The sequence below is a fragment of the Vidua chalybeata genome, chromosome 2, assembly GCF_026979565.1.
Source record: "Vidua chalybeata isolate OUT-0048 chromosome 2, bVidCha1 merged haplotype, whole genome shotgun sequence".
NCBI classification, from domain to species: Eukaryota; Metazoa; Chordata; class Aves; order Passeriformes; family Viduidae; genus Vidua; species Vidua chalybeata.
In genome coordinates, this window is record NC_071531.1 from 87,651,402 (window position 1) to 87,674,025 (window position 22,624).

Here is a 22,624-nt window from a genome sequence, read left to right on the forward strand (position 1 = left end):
AAGTGTTTCTAAAACACCAGTTAACGACAGTGCTAAGATAGGCCTAGGGCAGACTGACTGCTTAACTTGAGGAATTGACAGTTGAAGATATATATAAGTATAGGCATAAACATATGTCCAGTACTGCATATTATAGTTCAGCGTGGTCCTGAAGAAATGCTGCTCGCATTTTATTAACCTGACCTAATTTGGATGTATAGATTTAGCCTGAATCTGCTGGGTTTATTTATTACTCTGAGACATTCGTTGTGAAGAAATGAGAACTAATTTATCCCCTTGTTTCTTCCTGATATTAAAAAAAACCTCTATCTTAAAAAGATATGTTTTTAAAAAAATCTTCCTTGAAATTGAAATAATTTTTAATTAATTCCTGTGTACTTTTATGCCTGTAAGAGGTTGTTAGATATTTAAGCAGATAATACTTCAAAATACTTAAAAATCTAAAATTGAGGAACCCAAGAACACAGGCGAAAAAAATAATATCCCATAAGAAGAAATGTCCTTTTTATTGAAATGCATGTGTTCAGAGCAGGGCTCAGACAGTTTTATCCACTTGTTAGTGTTTTAGACCATCTCTTTTCTGTGCATTTGAGGATTTCTTGAAAGTCCAGCACGTGCGCTGATGATACATGTGGTGGGATAGCCCACAGCAGATAGGAGAAACATAGGCCTGTAAGATTTGTCAGCATTCCACTTCAGCTATTTTGAAACAGCAATAAGTAGTAAAAACAGAGGCCTTGGCTTGGTGAGATGGCTCTTGTCAAACTGAAGTATTTTTGTTCATGTCATGTTTTTGCCACTGGCCTTTGAGTCATCAGTGTTATATATTGACAATAAGATATATATGCACAGTGTGTTTTGGGAAAAATGCTGCACAGATATGTCTTCTAAAACAGGCATTTCTGGTCACTCAAAGTGTTATTAAGCATTTAGCTTACTAATTAGTGAGTTTTCCAATGACAATAAAGTATGATTTCCACATTACAGAAGGAAAGATTATACAGTGATTTGACTTTGTTTACAATGGCAAGATAAACCAGTGTGAGAATTAGAACTAGGTAAGGTCCTTTGTTCCCCAATTCCATTTGTCAGAGTGCTCTCTGAGAAGCAAACTGTTCATTCCAGGTCAGTGTTCCCTGGCAGTGCCTTGTGCTATCTGAGTCTGTCCAACTTACTTCTGCTTTCATCTTTAAGGGGGAAAAAAACAATGTCTGGGCACAGTAAAAATCCCAGGATAAAGAAGGAGAGGTGTTAAAATCCACAAGTTTTTTTCATATCTTTTCCAAATAAGCTTGCATAATCAAATCTATATTTGGTATAGACAGGCCTTCGTTTTACCAGCATGAACATGACCTGAGTATCTTCTTTTGTTTTCCCCCACCCTGGTCCAGCTTTCCGCATAGTTGAGACAATGAAGTGAAATATTCCTTTCTGATTCTATTAACAGATACTAGCTGAATCCAAATCTGACTGGCTGTCATAATTTCAGAGGGCGTCATTTAAACTCCACTAGTGCTTAATTTTCCTAATTGTAAATTATTTTCTTTTAGTGAGAAGCATATTCTTGGAGAGCCTTCTTTAAATGCAAAATTAGAATGACCAGTCGTGTTGAATATTGGTGAGACAGAGCAAACTATAATGTGATGGAAATGCTGCAGTACTTAGTAAGAGCCATCACAGGGTCAGCTGGTGCCTGCCCTACCTGTAGCAGAGCTGCTCTCCGTCGTTGAGGCAGTGGCTTTCTGGTAGGTGACCAAGCCACTTCCAGCAGAGTCCCCTAGAGTTTTTTGTCTCAACACACGTGTGGCACTTCTAAAGTGGGATACTTCATTTTGGGGGCCCTGTAGGACTTATAAGTTGTTCTCTTTGCAGTGATGATACAGTCTAAACCAATTCACCCATGTGACATGAAGACACTTGAGTTTTTCTGCAATTTGTGGAGCAGAAAGCACGTCAGCTTATTGTAGCACAAAGAAAACCTATAGCTGTATCCATGCTGGCAGATTTTGACACTATTGTAGGGCCTTACTGGAGCTGCCAGCAAATGCAGGAGTCTCTCCTTGCAAGATGAACTCCACCATGAGCCTGATATTAGGAAAGAAGCAGCAAAGGAGGCAACCCCTGGGCTTAAATGAAATGAGAATCACTGTTTACCTTTGCATTAGTTTCAACTGTTTGTCGCTGACAACTAGCAACACATTTGAAGTTTTTGAATTTTTTGACTTGAAGTATATGTTTCCAGCTCTGTATTTTAAATTTGTCTGTTTCTTCTTGGCTGTTTCCATTTAGGATATCCTTAAGAAGCTAGGGAGTGTTGCACACTAGTTAGTTGCATTCAAAAGCTTTTCCTGTGGCTACTTTTCTGCTTCGAGTAGAAACTTGCTACAAGCATGACACTGATTTTTAGAGCTACTTGTAGCGGAGATTAATCAGACAGTGCTTGTTTCCGTCTAGGACATCATATTTCCTACTTCATCCCTCTGTGAGCTGGCATCAGTATAAATACTGTCTGGAAACAATGAAGTTGTAAAGATGAACATGTTACTCAGATGTAGATCAGATGTACAGTAAGACCTAGAGAACACTTCTTTTCTACAGTACTCTGTAGAGCATCTGGAGAGACCAGGGCTGAATTTCTGTGTGGCCTGAGAGTTCTACAGAGACATTTTGAGGTTCAAAGGGAGAGCAGCATGAAGGTCTTGGTGTATTGCCTTCCCTTGTTATATCTGTTATGTTTAAGTGCTTATGCATAGAATTGAAGAACAGGGAAAAGTATAATGTGTAAAGTAGTATGTATTTCAAGTAAAGTTTAGTGTTAAAATGGAACTTTAAATCTTTATGAACAAATTTATTGAAGTGAATTTTAAAACAAAATATTTCATAAGTGGAGTTGTTTTTTGAAGTATTAAAATTCAAATACTAGAATGGCTACTTAGCCAGGGTGTGGCTAGGAAATTGCCCAGGAAATACTGCTCAGAAATTGCACGTGTGACTTTGGTAACAAGTAAGAATTGCCACTGTTTGATCTCCTCTTCTACTATAAAATTTGTTTTCTGTCATGTATTAACAGAGATGGAAGTAGGTGGTATTTAATGCACCCTTTCTTCCTGTATAAAACTGTAATGTCATGGAAGCCTAAATCTACCTAAATGAAGTTTCTGTAATCTTTTTTAATTTCAGTAAAACTTTCCATACTGTCTCTCAGAGCATCCTTCTCGAAAAAATGTCCAGCCCACAGCTGGATAAACACATCATGTGATGGCAACTGGTTCATTGTAGGGAATTGGGTGATGTCAGACTGGAGACCTGTCATAAGTAGGGTTCCACAGTGCTCCATCTTAGGCTCTGTGCTCTTCAACACTTGGACACAGGACTGGAAGGGACACTAAGCAAGTTCCCAGATGATGCAAAACTGGAAAGAGCTGCTGACTCCTTTGAAGGCAGGGAGGCTGTGCAGAGAGACTTGGACAAATGAGAGGGCTGGGCAATCACCAACCAGATGAAGTTCAACATGGGAAAGTTCTGGATGCTGCACCTGGGATGGGGCAACCCTGGATGTACAGACAGACTGGGGAATGAGATGCTGGAGAGCAGTGCCACACAAAGGGACCTGGGGGTCCTGGTCTGTGGCAGGTTGGACATGAGCCAGCAGTGCCCTGGCAGCCAGGAGGGCCAACCCTGTCCTGGGGGGCATCAGGCACAGCATGGCCAGCTGGGCAAGGGAGGGGATTGTCCTGCTCTGCTCTGCACTCTGCAGTGTTGGGGGCAGTTTTGGGCACCACAATATAAAAAAGACATTAAACTAGAGACAGCGTCCAAAGGAGGGCAACAAAGATGGAGAAAAGCTTTGAGGGGAAACCAAATGAGGAGTGGCTGAAGTCACTGGATGTGTTCAGTTTGGAGGAGACTGACAGGAGATGTCATTGCAGTCTGCAGCTTCCTTGTGAGGGGAAGAGAAGGGGCAGGCACTGATCTCTTCTCTGTGGTGACCGGTGACAGGACCTGAGGGAATGGCCTGAAGTTGTGTCAGGGGAGGTTTAGGCTGGATATCAGGAAAAGGTTCTTCACCCAGAGTGTGGTTGGGCACTGGAACAGATTCCCCAGGGAAGTGGTCACAGCACCAGCTTGGCAGAGTTCAAGAAGCACTAGGACTATGTTCTCTGGCACATGGTGTGATTCTTGGGGTCATCCTGTGCAGGGTCAGGAGTTGGACCTTGATGGTCCTTGTGGGTCCCTTCCTACTCAGCTTATCCTATATTTCTGTGAATTGTTTATTGAACTTAAAGAATAATTGAGTAGGATTTTTCGTCAATTAATTTTATTTCATCTTCAGCTTAATTAAAGAATAAAGAAGGAAATGTGGAAAAAAAATTATTCCTATGTATAGGAAACAAAGTTCTACACTTCTCTAATGGGATTTCAGGATAAGCTTTATTTGAGGAATTCTTTTTAAGTAGGCAGATACTGATTACAAGTGGACACAGGGTTTTTTTACAACTGAAGTTGAGTTTTATTTGTGCTTCTTAGGATTAAGTAGGTAATTGCAGTCTAAATCATTTAAACAGTTGCGTTTGCAGTCCTCCTCCTCCCCATGTTTTACAGTGAAACTAATCTTATTCACAAAGATAGAGCATTCACGTTTTATCTTCAGCTGGTTTTGGTGAAGGTCTGAATTGCACTTCTCAAAAATTTCAGAACAGATTTTTTTACCTGTTCCAAAAAACTTAAGGGGTCTTCTCTGATGTATCATTCAGAAGGAAATCTTTTAAGGAAGTTGCTCTTACTTTTTTTGTAATGTCTTTTCTGGAACTTCTCACTGTTCAGTAGCTGATATTTTATGTTCATTATCCTTCAAAGAGAGACTTGGAACAGAAGTATCTGCAAGTAGAAGCTAACAGTTTTCACGGGACTAGCAAAGATTAGAGCAATGCATCAAACGTTAGGAAATAATTATAAAGCTGGCTCTATATAGGGGAAGCATTTAGTTGATTTTCAAAGATTATGCATTTAAATTACTTTTTTTTTTTTGCACTGGGAAAGAATAGGTAAAACTGTCTCTGAACAGGCAAACAATGTTATGTTTCATTTTATTTTTTATGTTGCAAGATTTATAGACTTTATCAACAGGACCTGATTCCATGAAAGCCATGTTCAGTACCTACCTGCTGTGAGGCCTCCAGGTGCTGTGGCTGTAAAAATAGTTACTGTGGTGCCTGTTGCATCTCTATAGCTTGAAGATGAGGTATCCTTGCACTTGAGAACACCAGGGGATATGGTTGACAAACTCTGCTTATTCTGAATACTAAATAACAGATTGAATTGTAGATTTCCATGTAGAAATTAATCAAAAGGAGGTGATTGAGGGAACGTGGTGTGCTGTTTGTGCTTGTTTATCTGAAGAGATGTTAGTTGCAGAACAATGCATTTATCAGAATTTAAAGCAGTTAGACTGTATTAGTTGCTCTATTTGAAGTGAATTGTGTCAAATGTAGTATTTCTAACCAAGACAATGATCTGTTCAGAAGGAAACAGTGCACTAGAACATAGCCCTGCAGATAACTGAATCAGTAGTCTTTCTGCCACAGACTCTCAATCAGTGTCTTCTTTTAATTGCAGGTTTTCCTTTTTAGAATGTGGAGCTTTAAGCAAATAGAATCACAACATATGTGGTAGAATTGCTACAAAGTTGTTGTGTTGCTTGAGTTTTTCCAATAATGGAAGTTAGCCTGGATACTGTGGTGAGACTTTTCAGAATCAGAATTATATGGGAGCACTTAATTTCTTTACCTTTCCTCTTAATTTGTATCATAAGTTTGAGAAGTCTACCTTGGATTAGATTTTTGATCATGGTGTAAATAACTTTTATCTGTACCAGCAGTAGTCTTGGTCTTGTGGCCAGTTAACCCACAGGAAGGGAGTCTGCAATACAGCAGCTCCTACGTTACTCTGCTTCCTTCCTCCCTCTTTGCTGCTGATGCCAAATGCACTGTGAGAGAAAAAAGGTATGTGGTAGCATCCACAGTACCGTTCCTGACTCCTGGCTGCCATTTTGATCAGAGTAATTTATTGAAGACAGGTTTGCAACTTCCTCCTGACTTCCATTGCAGGTATCTTGGTTGGAACAGTGAAACTGCTCCAAATACCATCCATGTTGTCTGTGTATAACTCCACTAACAGCTGAAGAACACTTGCTAGAACTTTGCATTGTAGCTAATGCAGTGATTAAATGAAGAAATCAGCAGTTTCTTTAAACCAAATAATAGTTTTGTCACTTCTTAAAATAAAACTTATTGTGAAAAGTGTTGTTCAGCAGTGGTAGCATAGCTTAAATGCTGGCTTAGGAGGAACACCTGAGAAAATATTTTAATGTTAATGTGTGAACTGCAATCCTTAAAGATGAGTTTAAGTAAGATACTGGTTTATTAACATTAGTTTTTTGTTGTTTCTTTTAGAATAAAGGTTCACTTCAGTTTGAAGACAAATGGGATTTCATGCGCCCGATCGTTCTGAAACTTCTTCGTCAGGAGTCTGTCACGAAACAGCAATGGTTTGATCTGTTTTCGTAAGTAATTTTTTTGTGTCTTACATCTTTCTGCATGATAGGAATACAGTTACTGAACTACTTCTGATACAGGCAGAAGTTACGTGACACAGATTGTTTGGAAACACAGAACAAAAATACTAGTTTAAGTTTTATTAAGAGATAAGCATGCCAGCATCGCTCTAAGTGTGCAAAAGTTGGGCTTTGCTGACATTCAGGTCTTTGCAAATAGGGTGGAGAAAGAAGAGCAGAGCTTTTGACTTCAGCTGACCATAGTAAACAAGTTTTGTACCTGTCCACAAACTTTTTGTTAGAATTAGAGAGAAAATGTTTGCTGCTGTGTCAGTAAATTCAAAGGCAGTTTGCTGAATGTTACATTATTCTGATTTGAATGGCTATCTTCTAAAATAACAGAAGTAACAGGGTGGTGCAGTTTAACTTGAATTAACAGATTAATTTGAATACTTTTTTACCCTAAGAATGAAATATAAGAGTATTCAGACAATGTTGGCATTAATATGCTTTCTATAAACCTTGCCATTTTCTTCCTTCCAAAAACCAGGAAGCTGCTTTTCCAGAAGCTTAGGTGATTATTTTTTTGTGGTATACATTGTGTGATTTTTGAAAACATGCTAGGGAAGTGAGTTACAAAAGAAACATCAAAAGTATATCTAAAATAATCTTTGTCCCTGTAGAATTATTTGCCCTCTAATATAGTCGTAATTAAAATCTGCAGACTCTTCTTTTGCTTTTTAAAATCTGTCAGAACAGTAGTTTTTTTTTCAAATGCAGTCTTGTTGCACTCTGTCTTTTTTGCTATTTTTGATGAGGACAATGTAGTGACTCTTTTTACAGCCAGTTTAATGCATCTGTCACAATTTTCTGCCAGCCAAGAGCACAGGTAATCTAACATGTGATGGGTTTTAATATCTTACAATGTAGTTGCTGTAGTTGCCAGACATGGTATAGTTAAGGTAAAAATTCAGTTCTGAGTCATTGCTTTAATTTTTAATAACTAGTTCAATAATTCTGCATTGGAATAGAAACTTTATAGTTATTGTTTTTCCTTGTAGCTGAGTTATTGAGTAGAACTTAAGTAACTTCATGGCTAAATTAAAGCAATTGAGGGAAAGGATCCCACTTCCCTAGATTTATATTTTTGGGCAGTGTTCTTTGTTAAGCTTCTTAATAAAAATGCAAAATCTGTAGGTGTCTTCTACATGCCCTTTGAGTATAATTATCCAGTACTGCTTTTTTTTCACTGCTGTCAGGAAACAATGACATTCTAAATACAGTAACACCTTTTCTGCCTGTGAATGTTGTATAAGTCTCACCAGTTGGTTTACAGACCTCTGTAAACCTTGGGCCGGAACCTTTAATCTGTGTCAGAGCAACTTGTGAGTTTTGTCTTTTCAGTTAAACTAAAGAAGTTGCTTTTGTATTGAAATAAGTGTATTGATTTAGTAGGAACAAATTAATAGCTTTAGACTATAGGAGTGCTTTTCTGCAGAGATGTGGCCTTGTTACTGGAAGGTGGAAGAACCAGAGGATGGTAATAAGTCAAAAAAAGGCTTGCTAAGCCATGTTATATATTATATATGGTTAGGAGTGTAACTTGCTTTATTTAGTCTTCAGTATGGAAAGAATAGGAGTTAAGATACACTTGCTGGGCTGTGAGGTGGGAAAAATTTCATTTGAATGATGATTAAAACTCAGAATTTTGCTTTGCAGTGCTGTTTAGTAACTTTTCTCCAGTAATGTTTCACTTGAAAATGCTACTACTGCCATGAAATGTTTTGAGTGATCTTATTAAACTAATTGAATCATCTTTTAAATTACCTGATCCCTCAGGGTTCAAATTTCTCACAAGGACGGTCTATTGACTTTGTAGGATGTTGTAGTGCTTGGATTGTGAAACTGTCAGGGAAGGCTGCATGTTAATGATAGCATTTTAGAATATCATGGGCTGAGTAGTAATGCTGTTACTGGCAAGTGATGTCTGTCAAAGAAAAGCTTTAAAAATTGTCCTTAATTCAGTAAGGATTATTGAATAGGTACTGAAGGCAGAATTGCCTTACACATCTTCTTGACCATAGCCTTCTCCTAGATAGGTTGCAATTAGTTGCTTCCAGGACTTTCCTTAAAGCTTCAATCTCTTCCCAAAACATGCTTTCTCCCATGTGTCACTGGGATCTAGTTGTGTGTTGTTCAACAATGGCAGATAAAAAGTGTATTAATTTCTTAGACATTCTGAAATTATGCCTGTTAAAGCCTCATACATTACAGCATTAAATTTTGAGTAGCTGTTACTAAAAGGTGGATAAATTGTTTTCTAGAGATGTACACGCAGTTTGCTTGTGGGATGATAAAGGTCCAGCAAAAATCCATCAAGCTCTGAAGGAAGACATCCTTGATTTTATTAAGCAGGCACAAGCAGTAAGTTCTTAATGTTTCATAACTTTTATTCGCATTATTAGAAAAATAGCCAAATAATTCTGACTTTTGTTGGATCTAAATGCATTGCTTTTTTGTTTGAAATTTTGTGATGTTCTGGAGATCATAATTACCCTGCAAATTTCTGTTGACAAAAAGAAGAGCCTTGAGCATTTGCCTGGCTCATTGTTTTCTCACAGTGCTTGAAGCTGGGATGGGCAATGGCTTTTGTGTTGTATTTTAAAAAGACAAAACACAGCATTATTTTTGTTTATCCAAGAGTATGTATGGAATTTTCTTCCACTTGAAAACTTCTAAAGGCAGAATTTTCTATTAGAAGTTACTGTCTGAAAAAAAAAAAAGTTTATATAGCTTCAGTGCTATTTTGACATGTTCATGGATGGCTTTAAAAAAAGACATATATACAGTGTACTACAAATATCTGTGCTATTGACTCAGGAAGCTCAGCTGTCCAGTTTTATGGGCTTCCCTCCAAACGAGTGACGCTGTCAATAGACTCAAAGGAAGTTCTTGTGTTTGTAATACATACTACAGAAAACATCTTTTGCTATGAGGGATTTAAAAGAGGGAGTTGCTTTGAAATGAAAAAAATATTCTAAAGTATCCCATGACAATGGTTTAGCAAGATTCTGTACACTTTTATTTTATCCTCTTAGTGAAGTGATTTATACCACTAAGGCTTTGCTTCAAGGAAAATAGTTTTTTATAGAGGCCTTTTTATAACCAGGCGTATAAATGTTGTTTATTAAGTTCCATAGCTTACCTGCTTACATGCATAAATGCTATGCTGAGCTGAGGCCTTCTGATGTGGTTTGTGTTGGCTGTTATTTGATAGACAGGGGTTTTTTTGGCATTATGATAGCCAGTGTACAATGTAGCTAAGTTTTCAGGCTTTAATAAAATATAGATGTTAACTATCAGTCTGGGTCTAATGAAAGGTTAGTAGATGCCATTGAATCAAAACATGTCAGTGTATAGAATATAACACAGTCCTTACAGGTTTATGTTAATTTGATTTTTTTAATATGGTTCTACCAGCAAATGCCTTTAGACCAAAGATTTTAATTTTTTACTTGCACGTGACTTAAAAAGAGAAAAAGAGATTAATTTAGAAAATTTGACTTTAGTGAGTCCTTTTTTACTGCTGTCTTTCTTTGCCCTTTAGAAATGATTCATATGACACGGGCTAATAACTACTGCAAGAAACCAAAAGGCACTTCAATATGTAGACTTTCTTATTCTGATATAGCTATATATTTGAGTTTTATATGGGGAGTTATTTTCAGCATAAACAGAGCCCATATTTTGTGCATAAACTGATTCATAAATTCCCTCCTCTGCTTGCCCCACATGCAGAGAGTGCTGAGTCACCAGGATGATACAGCTCTACTCAAAGCCTACATCGTGGAGTGGCGCAAGTTCTTCACCCAGTGCGACATTTTGCCCAAGCCCTTCTGTCAGTTAGAGATCACTCTGATGGGCAAGCAGGGCAGCAACAAGAAGTCCAACGTGGAAGACAGCATTGTTCGAAAGGTGAGTGAGCTGTACTGCCAAGAGAGCTTTGTTGTACAGCTGGCCTCAGTAACAGCACTGAGGGCATTCTGTAGCTCGGCATGACATTGCACCAAGCCTGTAATGTGATGCAGCAGCATTAGTGGCAATCACCAAAAATAAGAAATCACACAATGGAGTATAAAGGGTGTATATTGAGTGATGAGGATTTTGATAAGAGCCTCCATAACTAATCTTAAAACTTTGCAGTGCTTAGATGAGATGTGGAGTTCTATAAACTACAGATGCATTACTTGAATACTGAACTTTCTTGTTGGATAAATGCAATATAAAACCATCAGTGTTTTTCTCTATGTACCTGTGATGTTAGTTGAGTTTTTAGTTTTGTCTAAGACCGTGCCTGCCAAATGGTGAGTTATATTTCAGTGTTTGCCTCAAAAGTACCCCCTGATATAGCAACTCCTGACACATTGTATTGCTGGAAAGGTTACTTGACTGATTATAAAGAACTGTAGATGTAATAGAGAATTATGGAATGAATACATTAATTCAAGACTGATTCCCTTAGCTGTCCAGCTACATAAAGTAAATTTAGAATGTGAGCAGAATATGGCTTCTATAACAAGTTCAGAGCAAGATCACGTTCTGACATAGCTGAACTGCTGTGTATGACCAGAAAATGACATTATAAATTGCTCGATTTCTGTTTCTGATGTCTTGTATTTTTTTTGCACAAACTTAGGTCTGCATGTACCTTTCTGACAGGATTTTTTTTTTTCTTCTTGATATGCAGCTCATGCTAGATACGTGGAATGAATCCATATTTTCAAATATAAAAAATAGACTTCAGGACAGTGCAATGAAGCTAGTTCATGCTGAAAGACTAGGAGAAGCTTTCGACTCCCAGCTCGTTATTGGAGTTCGAGAATCATATGGTATGTCTTGCACACCCTGATCTGTTGCCTCCTCACTTTATTAAATTAATTTTCTTCATAAAAGTTGGCAGTTGTGGTGGTGGGGTTGGAATTATCTCAGCATTTTGTATTGATTTTTTTGTTGTTGTTGTGCTTGTTATACATGACACCAATTAAATTTTGTTTATAAACTTTAGCTTCTAAGTGATTTAGCTGTGTATCAGTTACTGCAAAATCAGTGTTTTCAAAGAGTACCTTTTGACCTTTTGGGGTTGCACATATAACTTAGTCTATACTCCTTTACATACTGTTTCTGATTCTTTAGACAGTTTGAAGAAGAAATGCTAAACAGGCTACATTTAAGATATTCAGTCTGTCTTTGTTGCAGAACAGATCTATGTATCTGAAACTTCTGTGATACTTCACCATTGCCTGCTACTTTGAAAGCTTTCCAGCCTGTTGAATTAAACTTGTGACTAATACCCTTTAAGGCAGCTTTTTATAGAAGTCAAATTCTAACTTTTTTAAAAAGCATATTCCATTTAATGACTATTCATTTCTCTGTAACAGTTGAGAAGAAAGTGGAAACTCTTTCAAACAGTGCAAAGAGCTGCAATAAGCTTACTGTCTTTATTCTTGTAAAACAGGAAAAAACAGTCTAAAAGGGAGACATTGTGATTCCAGGAACAGTGTCTAAGAGAAGCTTTTTGCTCAGTCAGGTGGTGAACTTTTCATTTTATTAGGCACTATTCTGAGCTTTTTTATTCCTTCTTTACAATTTTGCAGTTGTATGTGTATTTATGGTTACCAAATTTGAATGTCTGACATGCTGGAGCTAGGTATAAAACTTCTTTCCAGTTTGCCATAGTTGATCTGAATGTTTCTTGGAGCAAAGATTGGCCAAATTTGGTTACCTTTGTGATCAGAGTCCATTTATCAGATATTTCAAATTGTTCAATGCAACCTTTTAATACAAGTCTCACTCTCTCATTGAAATTTGCTTATTATTAGCCACATAAATTTCCAAGACTTGAGAGTAAGTTTGGACTTTCTCTTTGCAGTTAACCTTTGTTCTAACCCTGAAGATAAACTTCAGATATATCGGGATAACTTTGAAAAGGCATATTTGGATTCAACAGAGAGATTTTATAGAACACAGGCTCCTTCTTATTTACAACAAAACGGTGTACAGAATTATATGAAATATGTAAGTAAAAATTCTGTTGTAACTTTGTACTGAATGGGTTAGTACTTAAAATGATTGCTGTTCTACTTTTGCACAGGCAGATGCTAAACTAAAAGAAGAAGAGAAAAGAGCACTACGATATTTGGAAACAAGACGTGAATGTAACTCTGTAGAAGCAGTGAGTATAATGTGTAGAAAAATTGTGTATTTCATAGTTATACAGTGTTATGTTGTAGTTTTCAGTTTTGTGTTACAGTATTATTTGATAGCACTAAATTGGAACTGTTTGTTTTATGTTTGCTAATTATAAATTATTTGTTGCAAAAACATGTATTACTTTCCAATCTGGTAATCTACAATTTCTGTAAATGTGTAAATAGTACAGGTAGATCAAAAGTTAAAACCGAAGGGCAGGTTTTTATTCAGATTGGTTTTTATTCTTTCATTTTGAGTTAAGTATGGTGGATTTTTGTCCTATGTTTAACAGTGGATAAGAATCATGTTTGAAAATGAACTGTCAAATCTGTTTGGCAAACAATTTCTCAGTGCTCATTTAGAACACCTGAAAGAGTTACCATTCGTTGCAATCAAAAGGAAGAATACAAATTTCATTAAAGCTGTAATATATTTCCTCTTAGGCTGAAATATGGCCATTTAATATTAAGAGATTTTCTTTCCCCTTCTTCCCTCTTCGGCAATTTTTTTACACAGTTCAGATTCTAGAGGAAGAATGCAATGAATATGTCACAATTGTCTGTGTTGAAATTAGTTCAGGAAACAGGTTATTTTAAATAAATACCTTTTAAATCTGATCATTTTTTTGAAGTGGATCAAAATGTGCTTTATGCCTATTGTTAAGCTGTGAGTCATTCATTTTGCACAGGTATAAATTGTAGCCCTTATAAAGAGGCTGACAAAGGAGAGGTGGTCCTGACATGTACAGGCAGTTTGTGTTCTAGATCTAATGCCTTGTTCAAGCCACCCAGCCTGGTCCAAATAGGGTATACTGGAATGAGAACTATTCTTAGCTCTTGGATGTATACTTAGAAATGAAGTAGGGTAGTTACTGTTCCAAAAGTGGTGGCTCCCTTGAGAGAAAAGAGTCGACAGAAATACTAAGCTCATTAATGGTTTGGAGGAGATTTTGCCACACTTCCTAACCTAAACATTTTGAAGAAATATGGTTCCTGCATAGATTCTATTCAAACTGCACATACTTTTATGAATCAATGAATGAGTTAATTCTTTTATAGAGCTAATTGTCAAGAAGAGGTTAGATTTTGCGTCATGGCAAACTCGAGACACATCAGACTTCAGTTCAGTTGGCTGCTTGAGCTAATCCTGTGTTTAATATATTTCAGCTCATGGAGTGCTGCGTCAATGCCCTGGTGACATCTTTTAAAGAGACTATTTTAGCTGAATGCCAAGGCATGATCAAACGAAATGAAACAGAAAGTAAGTGGAGCTTCAAGAGCAGTGCAGGGTGAGCCCTGCATGAACTGCATAAAAATAGATTTGTGTGTAGGTATATCAAATTACTGTTTTTAATAGATGGTGGTTGTGTTTCATATAAAAATATTATTGCACATGAACAATCCCACAAAAAATTACCATAGATTCATATTTTTCCTATCAGTTTTGAAATCTATATACACAATATTTTAATTTGAATCAGTGGATAGCTCTAATCTTGCTTGAAAGAAAATATTTTGTGCTCTGTTTTCTTTATTTTTTCATACACTTACTTGCATTACATTGACCAACTCTGCTAAATGCTCCATATGTCCATATGTCTCCATATGTCTTTACTTTCTCTTTGAGTACTCCAGATACAAACATTTCCTCTTTGTTTCACCCCAGTACCTCTTTACACGTGGAAAAAAAGTAAAACATCTCTTTATAAAAGATTTTTTTTTCTGAAAGGCAGGGGAAAATTTTTTCTTATTCTGATTATAGATGCAGGACCTGTAGGTCAAATGAACAAAATCTCTACAAGCTGTTCATGGGGTTTTATAGCCAGTATATCAGTGTGAGTGTTGAAAGTTAGTCCTGCATGCCTTTTGAAAGTTTTCAGAAGATTTTTTTAACTCTGCTGCCAGAAGTTGAGAAGTTAGTTAGATAAAGCAAACTAAATATGTCATTAAAATGTTTTAATTCAGGTAGGAAAAATGAAAAAAAAAGCAAACTGAAATGACAGGTTAATTTTTCTTTGAAATCTTGGTATCTTGCAGCCAGGGAATATTTACCAATGTCTTTGGAGGTTTTCATTTCTATTGAAATGAGAAAACTGTTTTATGACTTAGAATATTATAGAAAATACTCACTTTTAAAGCCAGCATTTAAGAAAATATTTGCCCTCAAAACTATGTCATACTGATCAGTTCATCTAGCAGCATGATTTCTGGCAATAGTCCAGAGCTAAATGTAGAAAGCAGTGAAACGTCTTATGAGTATATGTTACAGCCTTTGGGAGAATGCAGGAGGCTTATGTAAATGCAGAGCTTCAGAAGGGTTCATCTGCCAAAAGACCTTTCTTTAGAAACCTGTTGCAATATTCACACAGCCTTCTTGTGGTTGTGTGTGTCCTGTGGTGGTGCTTGGTTGCAGGGCACTTCGCTCAGTCTGTAAGAACTGTTTCAGATGCTTCAATGAAGGGTGCAGGTGCAGATGACTGAAACGTAATTAAAGACTGGAGCTGTGCATAGTAATGTATACATCTGATAGTGTCCTCTGCTGTGCTTTGCTTACTCATCTGACTTGCTGATATTATCTGCCCCAAAGAATTCAGTGTTGTTTTCTTTATTAAACAGCACTGACAAAAAAGGGCTGTTTTGGTGGGGATTTTTGGCTATGAGCTGGGCATGTACTCTTATTATGTTAAGGAATATTTACATGCTGTGCAAAGACAGGAAGGAATAATATTTTTCAACTAAAATCTATCCAAAATGTCATAGCTTGCAAACACTTCAGAATTCACTTACTGTGTTTTTGTTTGCTTATAGTATTGGGGAAGGGAGGCCTAAATTTTATTCCTGTAGTACAACAGAAATAAAAAGTTTGCTTGGCTTTCATGAATAAAGAATGAAAGCAGACTTTTAAGTGTCCCAACAACGACAGCATTGATTTCTTTACTCTTCAGTGTCATAATATATTCTGAGAGAGTTCCAGTAAAATACTCCTTTTGGTTTTGTTACTTTGAAATCTGTCTTGAAGAATTTATGGGTTTTTTTAATCCTGCAGTCTTTGGGATGATCCTGCAGTCTTCCTTTGCTACTGATTCTTAAGAGAAACTACTGATTTTTTTTGGGGTATCTATGGCATCACTACTGTACAGAAACAGATGTAGAGCCCTTTAACATATATTTTTGTTACTCTTTTTCTGCCCTCTTTTCCTCCCTCTTATTCTTTTTAAAAGCCTAGATTAAAAGATCCAGTAAAAGTTGAGCTTTTTGGACTTTTTGTATGTAAAACAGTGCTGCCATTGGTTACAGCAGATCTAAATTGCACTGAGAATGCCTCCAACTACATTTTTTTTTCTGGTTCCTGGAATTCAGCCCATTATGAGTGGTCTGTAGTACCATTGCAAGTTCTTATTCAACGTTGTAGTTTCCATTATCTAATTTGCTTTGTTATATTCTAAAAGGATTTATTTTCTTCTCTGTGCTTTTCTGTTTGCTTCTGCAGCAGCTCTTGTGGTACAGATGATGATAGCATATTTCATCCTCAGTGGTGATGGATCTTGGTGTTTGTTGCTGACAAAAGTAATGCAGAGGAGAAAGCAAAGACAGGGCCTCTGATTTTTCCACTTTCACAGTAGACATAACATTGAGGAACTAAGTGAATCTATAAATTTTGTTTTCTGACCAAAAAAAAAAAAAGAGTCCATTTGTTCTACTTCATAAAGCAAAGTCTTTTGCCGAGCTGAGTTCAAATCTCTGTGGTCTCTTTACAACAATCTGGTGGCCTTAATCCCAGTGTTCTTTGTGGACAGCTTTGTCAAGATGATTACTGATGTTTCAATATCCTTTTTTTTTTTTTTTTTTTTTTTTTTTAAGCAGTTTTGAAATAGCTTTACAAAAAGTAGACAAAGCGCATCACTTTTTGAAGTTTTTGTACTGGTAACTTTCTGATAAACTAAATAAACTCTTTGGGAAGAAGACTTCACTGTTTGCATTAGTCAGTTTTGGTTACTTCAGAACTTTGCAAGATTTATAAAACAAAGCATTGTAAGTGGTGTTGAAACATACACAAAGACAGGTGTGTTTGGCTTTAATTTAAAATATAAAAATGTCTTGAATCCATAGTTTCCTGCATAAACTCCTGTAGGCTTCCAACTGAGAGACATTCTTGCCAGGGATTTGAAAGCAATTTGTTAGAACTGGACTTAATCCAAATTGGCATTGGTTTTAGGGGGGGATCTTATTCAAGCTTTTGATACTATATGCATTAGCATACTATATAAGATACTTACATATGTAAGCAAGTATTACATTGCAATAAATTACCCTTTTTTGCCTTCAAAAGAATCTTCTTGTGGGACCAGAATTAGAACAGTGCTCAAGACATCTTTCTTCTTAAGAGATGAATTGGATTATCCGTTCTTCACATATTTAATGTTCCACTTGAGACATGCCTAGGAGAAATGCAGTATATTTGGGTTTTATAGCTATCTTTAACTGGTGGCTTCATCAGTATTTGTATCTTTCAGAGTTGCATTTAATGTTTTCACTGATGGATAAAGTTCCGAATGGCATAGAGCCTATGCTAAAGGATTTGGAAGAACATATAGTTAGTGCTGGACTTGCAGACATGGTAGCAGCTGCTGAAACTATTACTACTGTAAGTGTATTGGGTTTTAGTAAAATAACAACAGGGAAAAAACTTTGCAGAAGTTAAATATTCTCTATTTTTGGGACAAATGCATGAATGGAAATAATTTTTAAGATTTTGTGTTAAGAGGTCAAATTTTGATCCACTGAATGTTTTAAATGTCTTTAGGATAACTTTTTATTCTTTGTTTTCAGCTGTGGCTTTAAAAACTGAGTCTAGTTTGCAGTAAAGGTTGTAAATTAAGTGCATGGGATGTTTTTACAATACAATTATTCTAGAATCTTAACTTTAAGAGCCTAATCAATTTTCCCAGCATTATAACTTCCTGATGAAATTTGAAATTTGCTTTCAATCTAAGAGTGGTTGTTCAGTGTGGAAATTAAAGGGTTTTCCCCCAGTGTACTTTTTCAGCTTTTAATCATCTTTTTTCCCTGTTGTCTAGGAGGCCTAGGTGTCTGCAGCAGTTAGGATGTGGCATTTGTCTTTTATTTATCCTTGAAAACGTCCTTTAAAATAATTTTTTTTTTTTTATATTGGAAATACTATCTTGAAAGTCTGTTTAAGCCTACATGCTGTAGATACCGAGACTAAAGATAAAATGTAAATTCACAGTATGCAGGCTTTTTAGGGTACAGCATTTTTACAGATTAGGGAATTACGTGTATGCTCACACTGAGTTCTGTGGAACCTTGGTTTTTAATTTGATTTTTGCCTCTTTAGGATTCTGAGAAGTATGTAGAGCAATTGCTCACGCTGTTTAATCGGTTTAGCAAGTTGGTTAAAGAAGCTTTTCAAGATGATCCAAGATTTCTTACTGCCAGAGATAAGGTATCTGTTTCTGCTGGTCTTTTGTTCGCTGTAAGACTTGTTGCAATTTGTATTATGATGTCTCCAAAACCCTTGGGTGCATTCACTGTTAAATTTAGAAGCTGCTATTACTCTATTAAATATGCAGACTAAAATATTGATGAAACTTACTACCAACTGAGGAGCTTTCCATTTCTGTTATAATGTTGCATAAAGTTGCATATATTCAGCTTTGTAATGGTGTAGAGCACATTAGAAGATGACCTTTGTTTTGAGAACTGTAATGTCTGATTCAGCAATAATTTGTGTTTGGAATTTACTTTGTGTCATGACTTCAGACATGCAACCTGCTCCATGTAATTCCTTGCTAAGTTGTTGCTTAAAGGAAATGAGTATGTTAGTGGAAAAGAGGAAAACATCAGTTTTTGGGAAATTGAATCATAGAATTTGAACTCTCAAACTGAAAATAGAATCTGCAAGCTTTGGACTAATAAAAAAAATTGAATTAATTCCATGTTACAGTAGTGTAAAAAGAGATAAAATCTTTGCAATTCATATTAGAAAGAAATGGGAGTGAAGCACCAATAATCTAATTATTTTTCAGGCGTACAAAGCAGTTGTGAATGATGCTACGATATTTAAACTTGAATTGCCATTGAAGCAAAAGGGGTAAGCCATGTAAACTTTATGTGAATCAAGGTTTTTAAAATGTCTCTTCAAAAAGTAATGCTGTGTTTAAAAGGGCTTTGTGTTATTTGCATTATGAAATTTCATATTGTTTATTGACCTCTGGTAAGACTCTTTTCATGTGGAAGCGGATCAGTGAATAGCAACCTGGTTCAACATAAATTTATCTGTAGTATTTTGGGGATCTGTTCTTTTATACTATGAGTCAGTTTGTTAGCTGAAATTCATAATGGTTTCCTGGATTATTAATTCCAAAAACCTCAGCTGTATAACTCTGCCACAACTTCAGCAAAAGGTCCTGGGGAAAAATGAGGCAGTAATCTTCATGGGAATAACAGTGGTTGATTAAGGTGTAACCATCTGCAAGCTGTTTTCCACCTCCTCTTGTGCCAGTTGTGAGTGTGACCTGTCCAGCTGTTGCATTTTTGTTTCAGTGCAGGATTAACCAGGTTAGTTTAAACAACTTCCAGTAGATTAGGCAGACCTGCGTGACTCAAGAAGAAGGACCATGCTTACAGTGCCCGCTCTGCTAACTCAGCCAAGAGAAGGTAGCAGTCAGTTAATTGATTGTTAACATTTACCGTGTGATGTGCCACTTGAGTAGGAGCTTGTATATATTTAGGTGCTTGGGATTGCTTATATATATGGTTTGTCATCTAATTTACTATGGAAACAAAGCTTTTGTAGCTGGGCTGCCAGCGTCCCTTTCCAATTGCTTCTAGTTAGGGGTGGATGGTTATAAATATCTGTCCAGCATCTTGGTTCATATTCTGGGTTCATGTTCTGGGTTCTGCCAGATACTGGCAAGCCGGAATAGGGATTAGTCTTTCTCCTTGTATTTATTGGAGGAATGCTGTCACAAAAGACTGGATCCTTGCTTTCTATACTTTGCACAGAAGTAGGTATGGTAGAGGAGTTTCTTAGGTATCTTCTAAAAGTTTCCTTTCCTCTGGGACCATCCCAATTGATACCTCATTTCACTCCTAAAGTGAATCCGGCCTAGTGGTTTCTTAGAAACCACTGTAATTGTGATGGTCTTCTGTTCAGCATTCTTCTTCCCAAGCACTTTGAAGTTGTCTAGCTATGCAGCCTGGTTTGAGCAAAATGGAACTTCATCTTGCTTAGTCTTCTGTAATAGCCAAAAGACTTGTGATCTGCTTGTACTTCAAATGGTCTTTAGGAGGGCAGAAGACATTAGCCTGCAAGCTGCTTCATGAATTTAAAAAAAAAGGACAAGTTGTCTGAAGAGTTAGCTCTGTGTTTACAAATAGATGAGAGGCTGAAATAATGAGCAAGAAAAATGGATTCCTGAACTTGCTGTGGGCCCTTGAGTAGCAGTCAGGTTGGTGCCATCTGACTCTAGGAATAGGGATTTGCCCTTGCCATTTGGTTTTATTCCCCAGTCTAGACACAGGTTCAGAACATGACCTGTGCTTGATGAATTTTGAAGAACCACAATCTGTGTACTGTAGTATCTTGTTCAACTTTAGTCTGTATTTAATCTCCTAGCTGTTAGTCTATCCTTATAGCTGTGATGAAATAATTTCATCCTGTTTAATATGTGTTAGATGGGGTGAGCTGTGCAGTCTGTGAAGTGTGGTGCAGGAGGCTGTTCTTGAGACCTCATTACAGCATACTGAGGAGATGAGAGAAACATTTCACTGTAGCATTTGTTAATTCTTTACTGGAATACTTCTTCCCATGCAATATTTTGTTGTTTCACACTGTAGTGTCATCTGTACACTTCATTGTTACAGATCTAAAATTGTAATTAGTTCAAATAAGCTGTAGAAGCTTTCTGAAAGTGTTTGGCAGTATTTATTCTTTCAAGAAGAAAGGGTGTTATCCCTAATTTTTCATTAGTTTAACGAGGATATAAATTCACCACCAGGATCCTTGCCAAGGGGATCAGGAGAGAGCGGTCTGTCTTGTTAACAATGTAACTATTCCAGAATAGCAGGATTCTGAATGGTTTGAAGAAATACTGTTCTTCTTTTATCTAGTGTTGGATTGAAAACACAGCCTGAATCCAAATGCCCTGAGCTTCTTGCTAATTACTGTGACATGTTGCTAAGAAAAACACCACTAAGCAAAAAACTGACCTCTGAAGAAATTGAAGCAAAGCTTAAAGAAGTGGTATGTTTTTGCTTTCTATTTCACAATTATTCTGAAGAGGGAATTTGTTTGGTTTATTTCCTTATGTGGGTTGAGGCCTTGATCTTCAAAAGCAGTTATGCGGGGTGTAATAGAGAAAAGAGTTTATTGTGTTATCAAGTGTGTGTGTGTGTTTAAACATTGTAAATCATTCAGTGTTTCATGTCTCCTGTGTTGGTTCACAAAATTGGTACATTAAATTAATGCCTATATGAGATTGTAACATATTACAATAATAACTAATATTTGTCTAGAAAATAATACAGGGGATTTTTACATACCAGTGTCAGTTCTTTTTTGATTTAAGATAATTTACTGATGTTTGAAAAATTAAGAAATTGAAGGTGTGATATTGTGAAACATTCATTGCTGATGCCTATGATAGTATTAACACAGTTGCTCTTAAAGCAATGTCAAGTAGCCTTTCTCTAGTCCTAGTCTATAGTGCCATTAGATCAGCATTCAGACTCATCTGGTTCACAATGCAAATAAATACATTATCTGTTTTTGACAGCTTTTGGTACTTAAATATGTACAGAATAAAGATGTTTTCATGCGATATCACAAAGCTCACTTAACAAGACGTCTGATATTAGATATATCAGCTGATAGTGAGATTGAGGAGAATATGGTGGAATGGCTCAGAGTAAGTAGCATCACATCTTTCTTTGGTTGTGCCTCATGTTTGTGATGAATTAATATTCCACTCTTGAACATAAATATCTTTCTTGCTTAGGTGAGTTTTATCTTTAATAGCTGACCACTCAGGCATCTTAATACTTTCCTTCTGTCATAGTACTTCATGAAAGTAAAACTGTTTGGCTCTTCTCTAGTAGTGCCAGTGATTTTAAAATATTTCACATACAATTATCTAAAGGTTTCATATATTCCATATAAGCAAAATGCAGTGTACTTCATTATGTAAATAATTTGAGATCCATTCTAATTTTGAATTTTTATGTAGATTAGAATATTATTTGCATGCCTGAAACATTCCTTCAAATTTCAGAACTCATGGATTCTTTAATGCATGCATATGTTCTTCAGCACTTGAATTTCTTTGAAAGAATCACCATATGCCCTTAAGGGATAACTACTTATGATCCATGCAAAAACTCCTTTATATCACATTGCAGATTCACTATTACTGTAAAGTGATGATACCAGTGTACTTCTTTGTGCTCTTAATTTATTTGAGCGTATTATTTTAAAAATAAAGCTTTTTCTTCATAGTTTTCTATGTCATATTTACTGTTCTGTTTGTTTATGTAGGAAGTGGGAATGCCAGCAGACTATGTAAACAAGCTGGCTAGAATGTTTCAGGATATCAAAGTCTCTGAAGACTTGAACCAGGCCTTCAAAGAAATGCACAAAAATAATAAGCTTGCTTTACCAGGTATTGTTTTCAAATTATGTGCTACTTTTTATTTTTCTTAGTGAAAAATAGCCCTGTTAAATCTTAGGTTTAAAATTACATCAACTGCAGGTTGAACACTGTCTCCATGGCATTGTTGCCCCCTCAATTGGAATTGTCTGTAG

The 22,624-nt window shown here is 36.4% G+C and overlaps 1 protein-coding gene across 2 annotated transcripts in view; it reads left to right on the plus strand.

The window, feature by feature from the left end:
* The window catches only part of CUL5 (cullin 5), a 32,383-nt gene that overhangs the window by 1,081 nt on the left and 8,678 nt on the right, over nt 1–22,624 (plus strand). For both annotated transcript variants that reach the window (XM_053934468.1, XM_053934469.1), the window contains exons 2-14: nt 6,453–6,562; nt 8,878–8,977; nt 10,352–10,528; nt 11,301–11,442; nt 12,483–12,628; nt 12,705–12,785; nt 13,969–14,062; nt 17,316–17,446; nt 18,158–18,265; nt 18,849–18,913; nt 20,935–21,067; nt 21,600–21,731; nt 22,358–22,481. In XM_053934468.1, the coding sequence (XP_053790443.1) occupies nt 6,453–6,562; nt 8,878–8,977; nt 10,352–10,528; nt 11,301–11,442; nt 12,483–12,628; nt 12,705–12,785; nt 13,969–14,062; nt 17,316–17,446; nt 18,158–18,265; nt 18,849–18,913; nt 20,935–21,067; nt 21,600–21,731; nt 22,358–22,481 (1,543 nt within the window). The remainder of the gene's footprint in view (nt 1–6,452; nt 6,563–8,877; nt 8,978–10,351; nt 10,529–11,300; nt 11,443–12,482; nt 12,629–12,704; nt 12,786–13,968; nt 14,063–17,315; nt 17,447–18,157; nt 18,266–18,848; nt 18,914–20,934; nt 21,068–21,599; nt 21,732–22,357; nt 22,482–22,624) is intronic.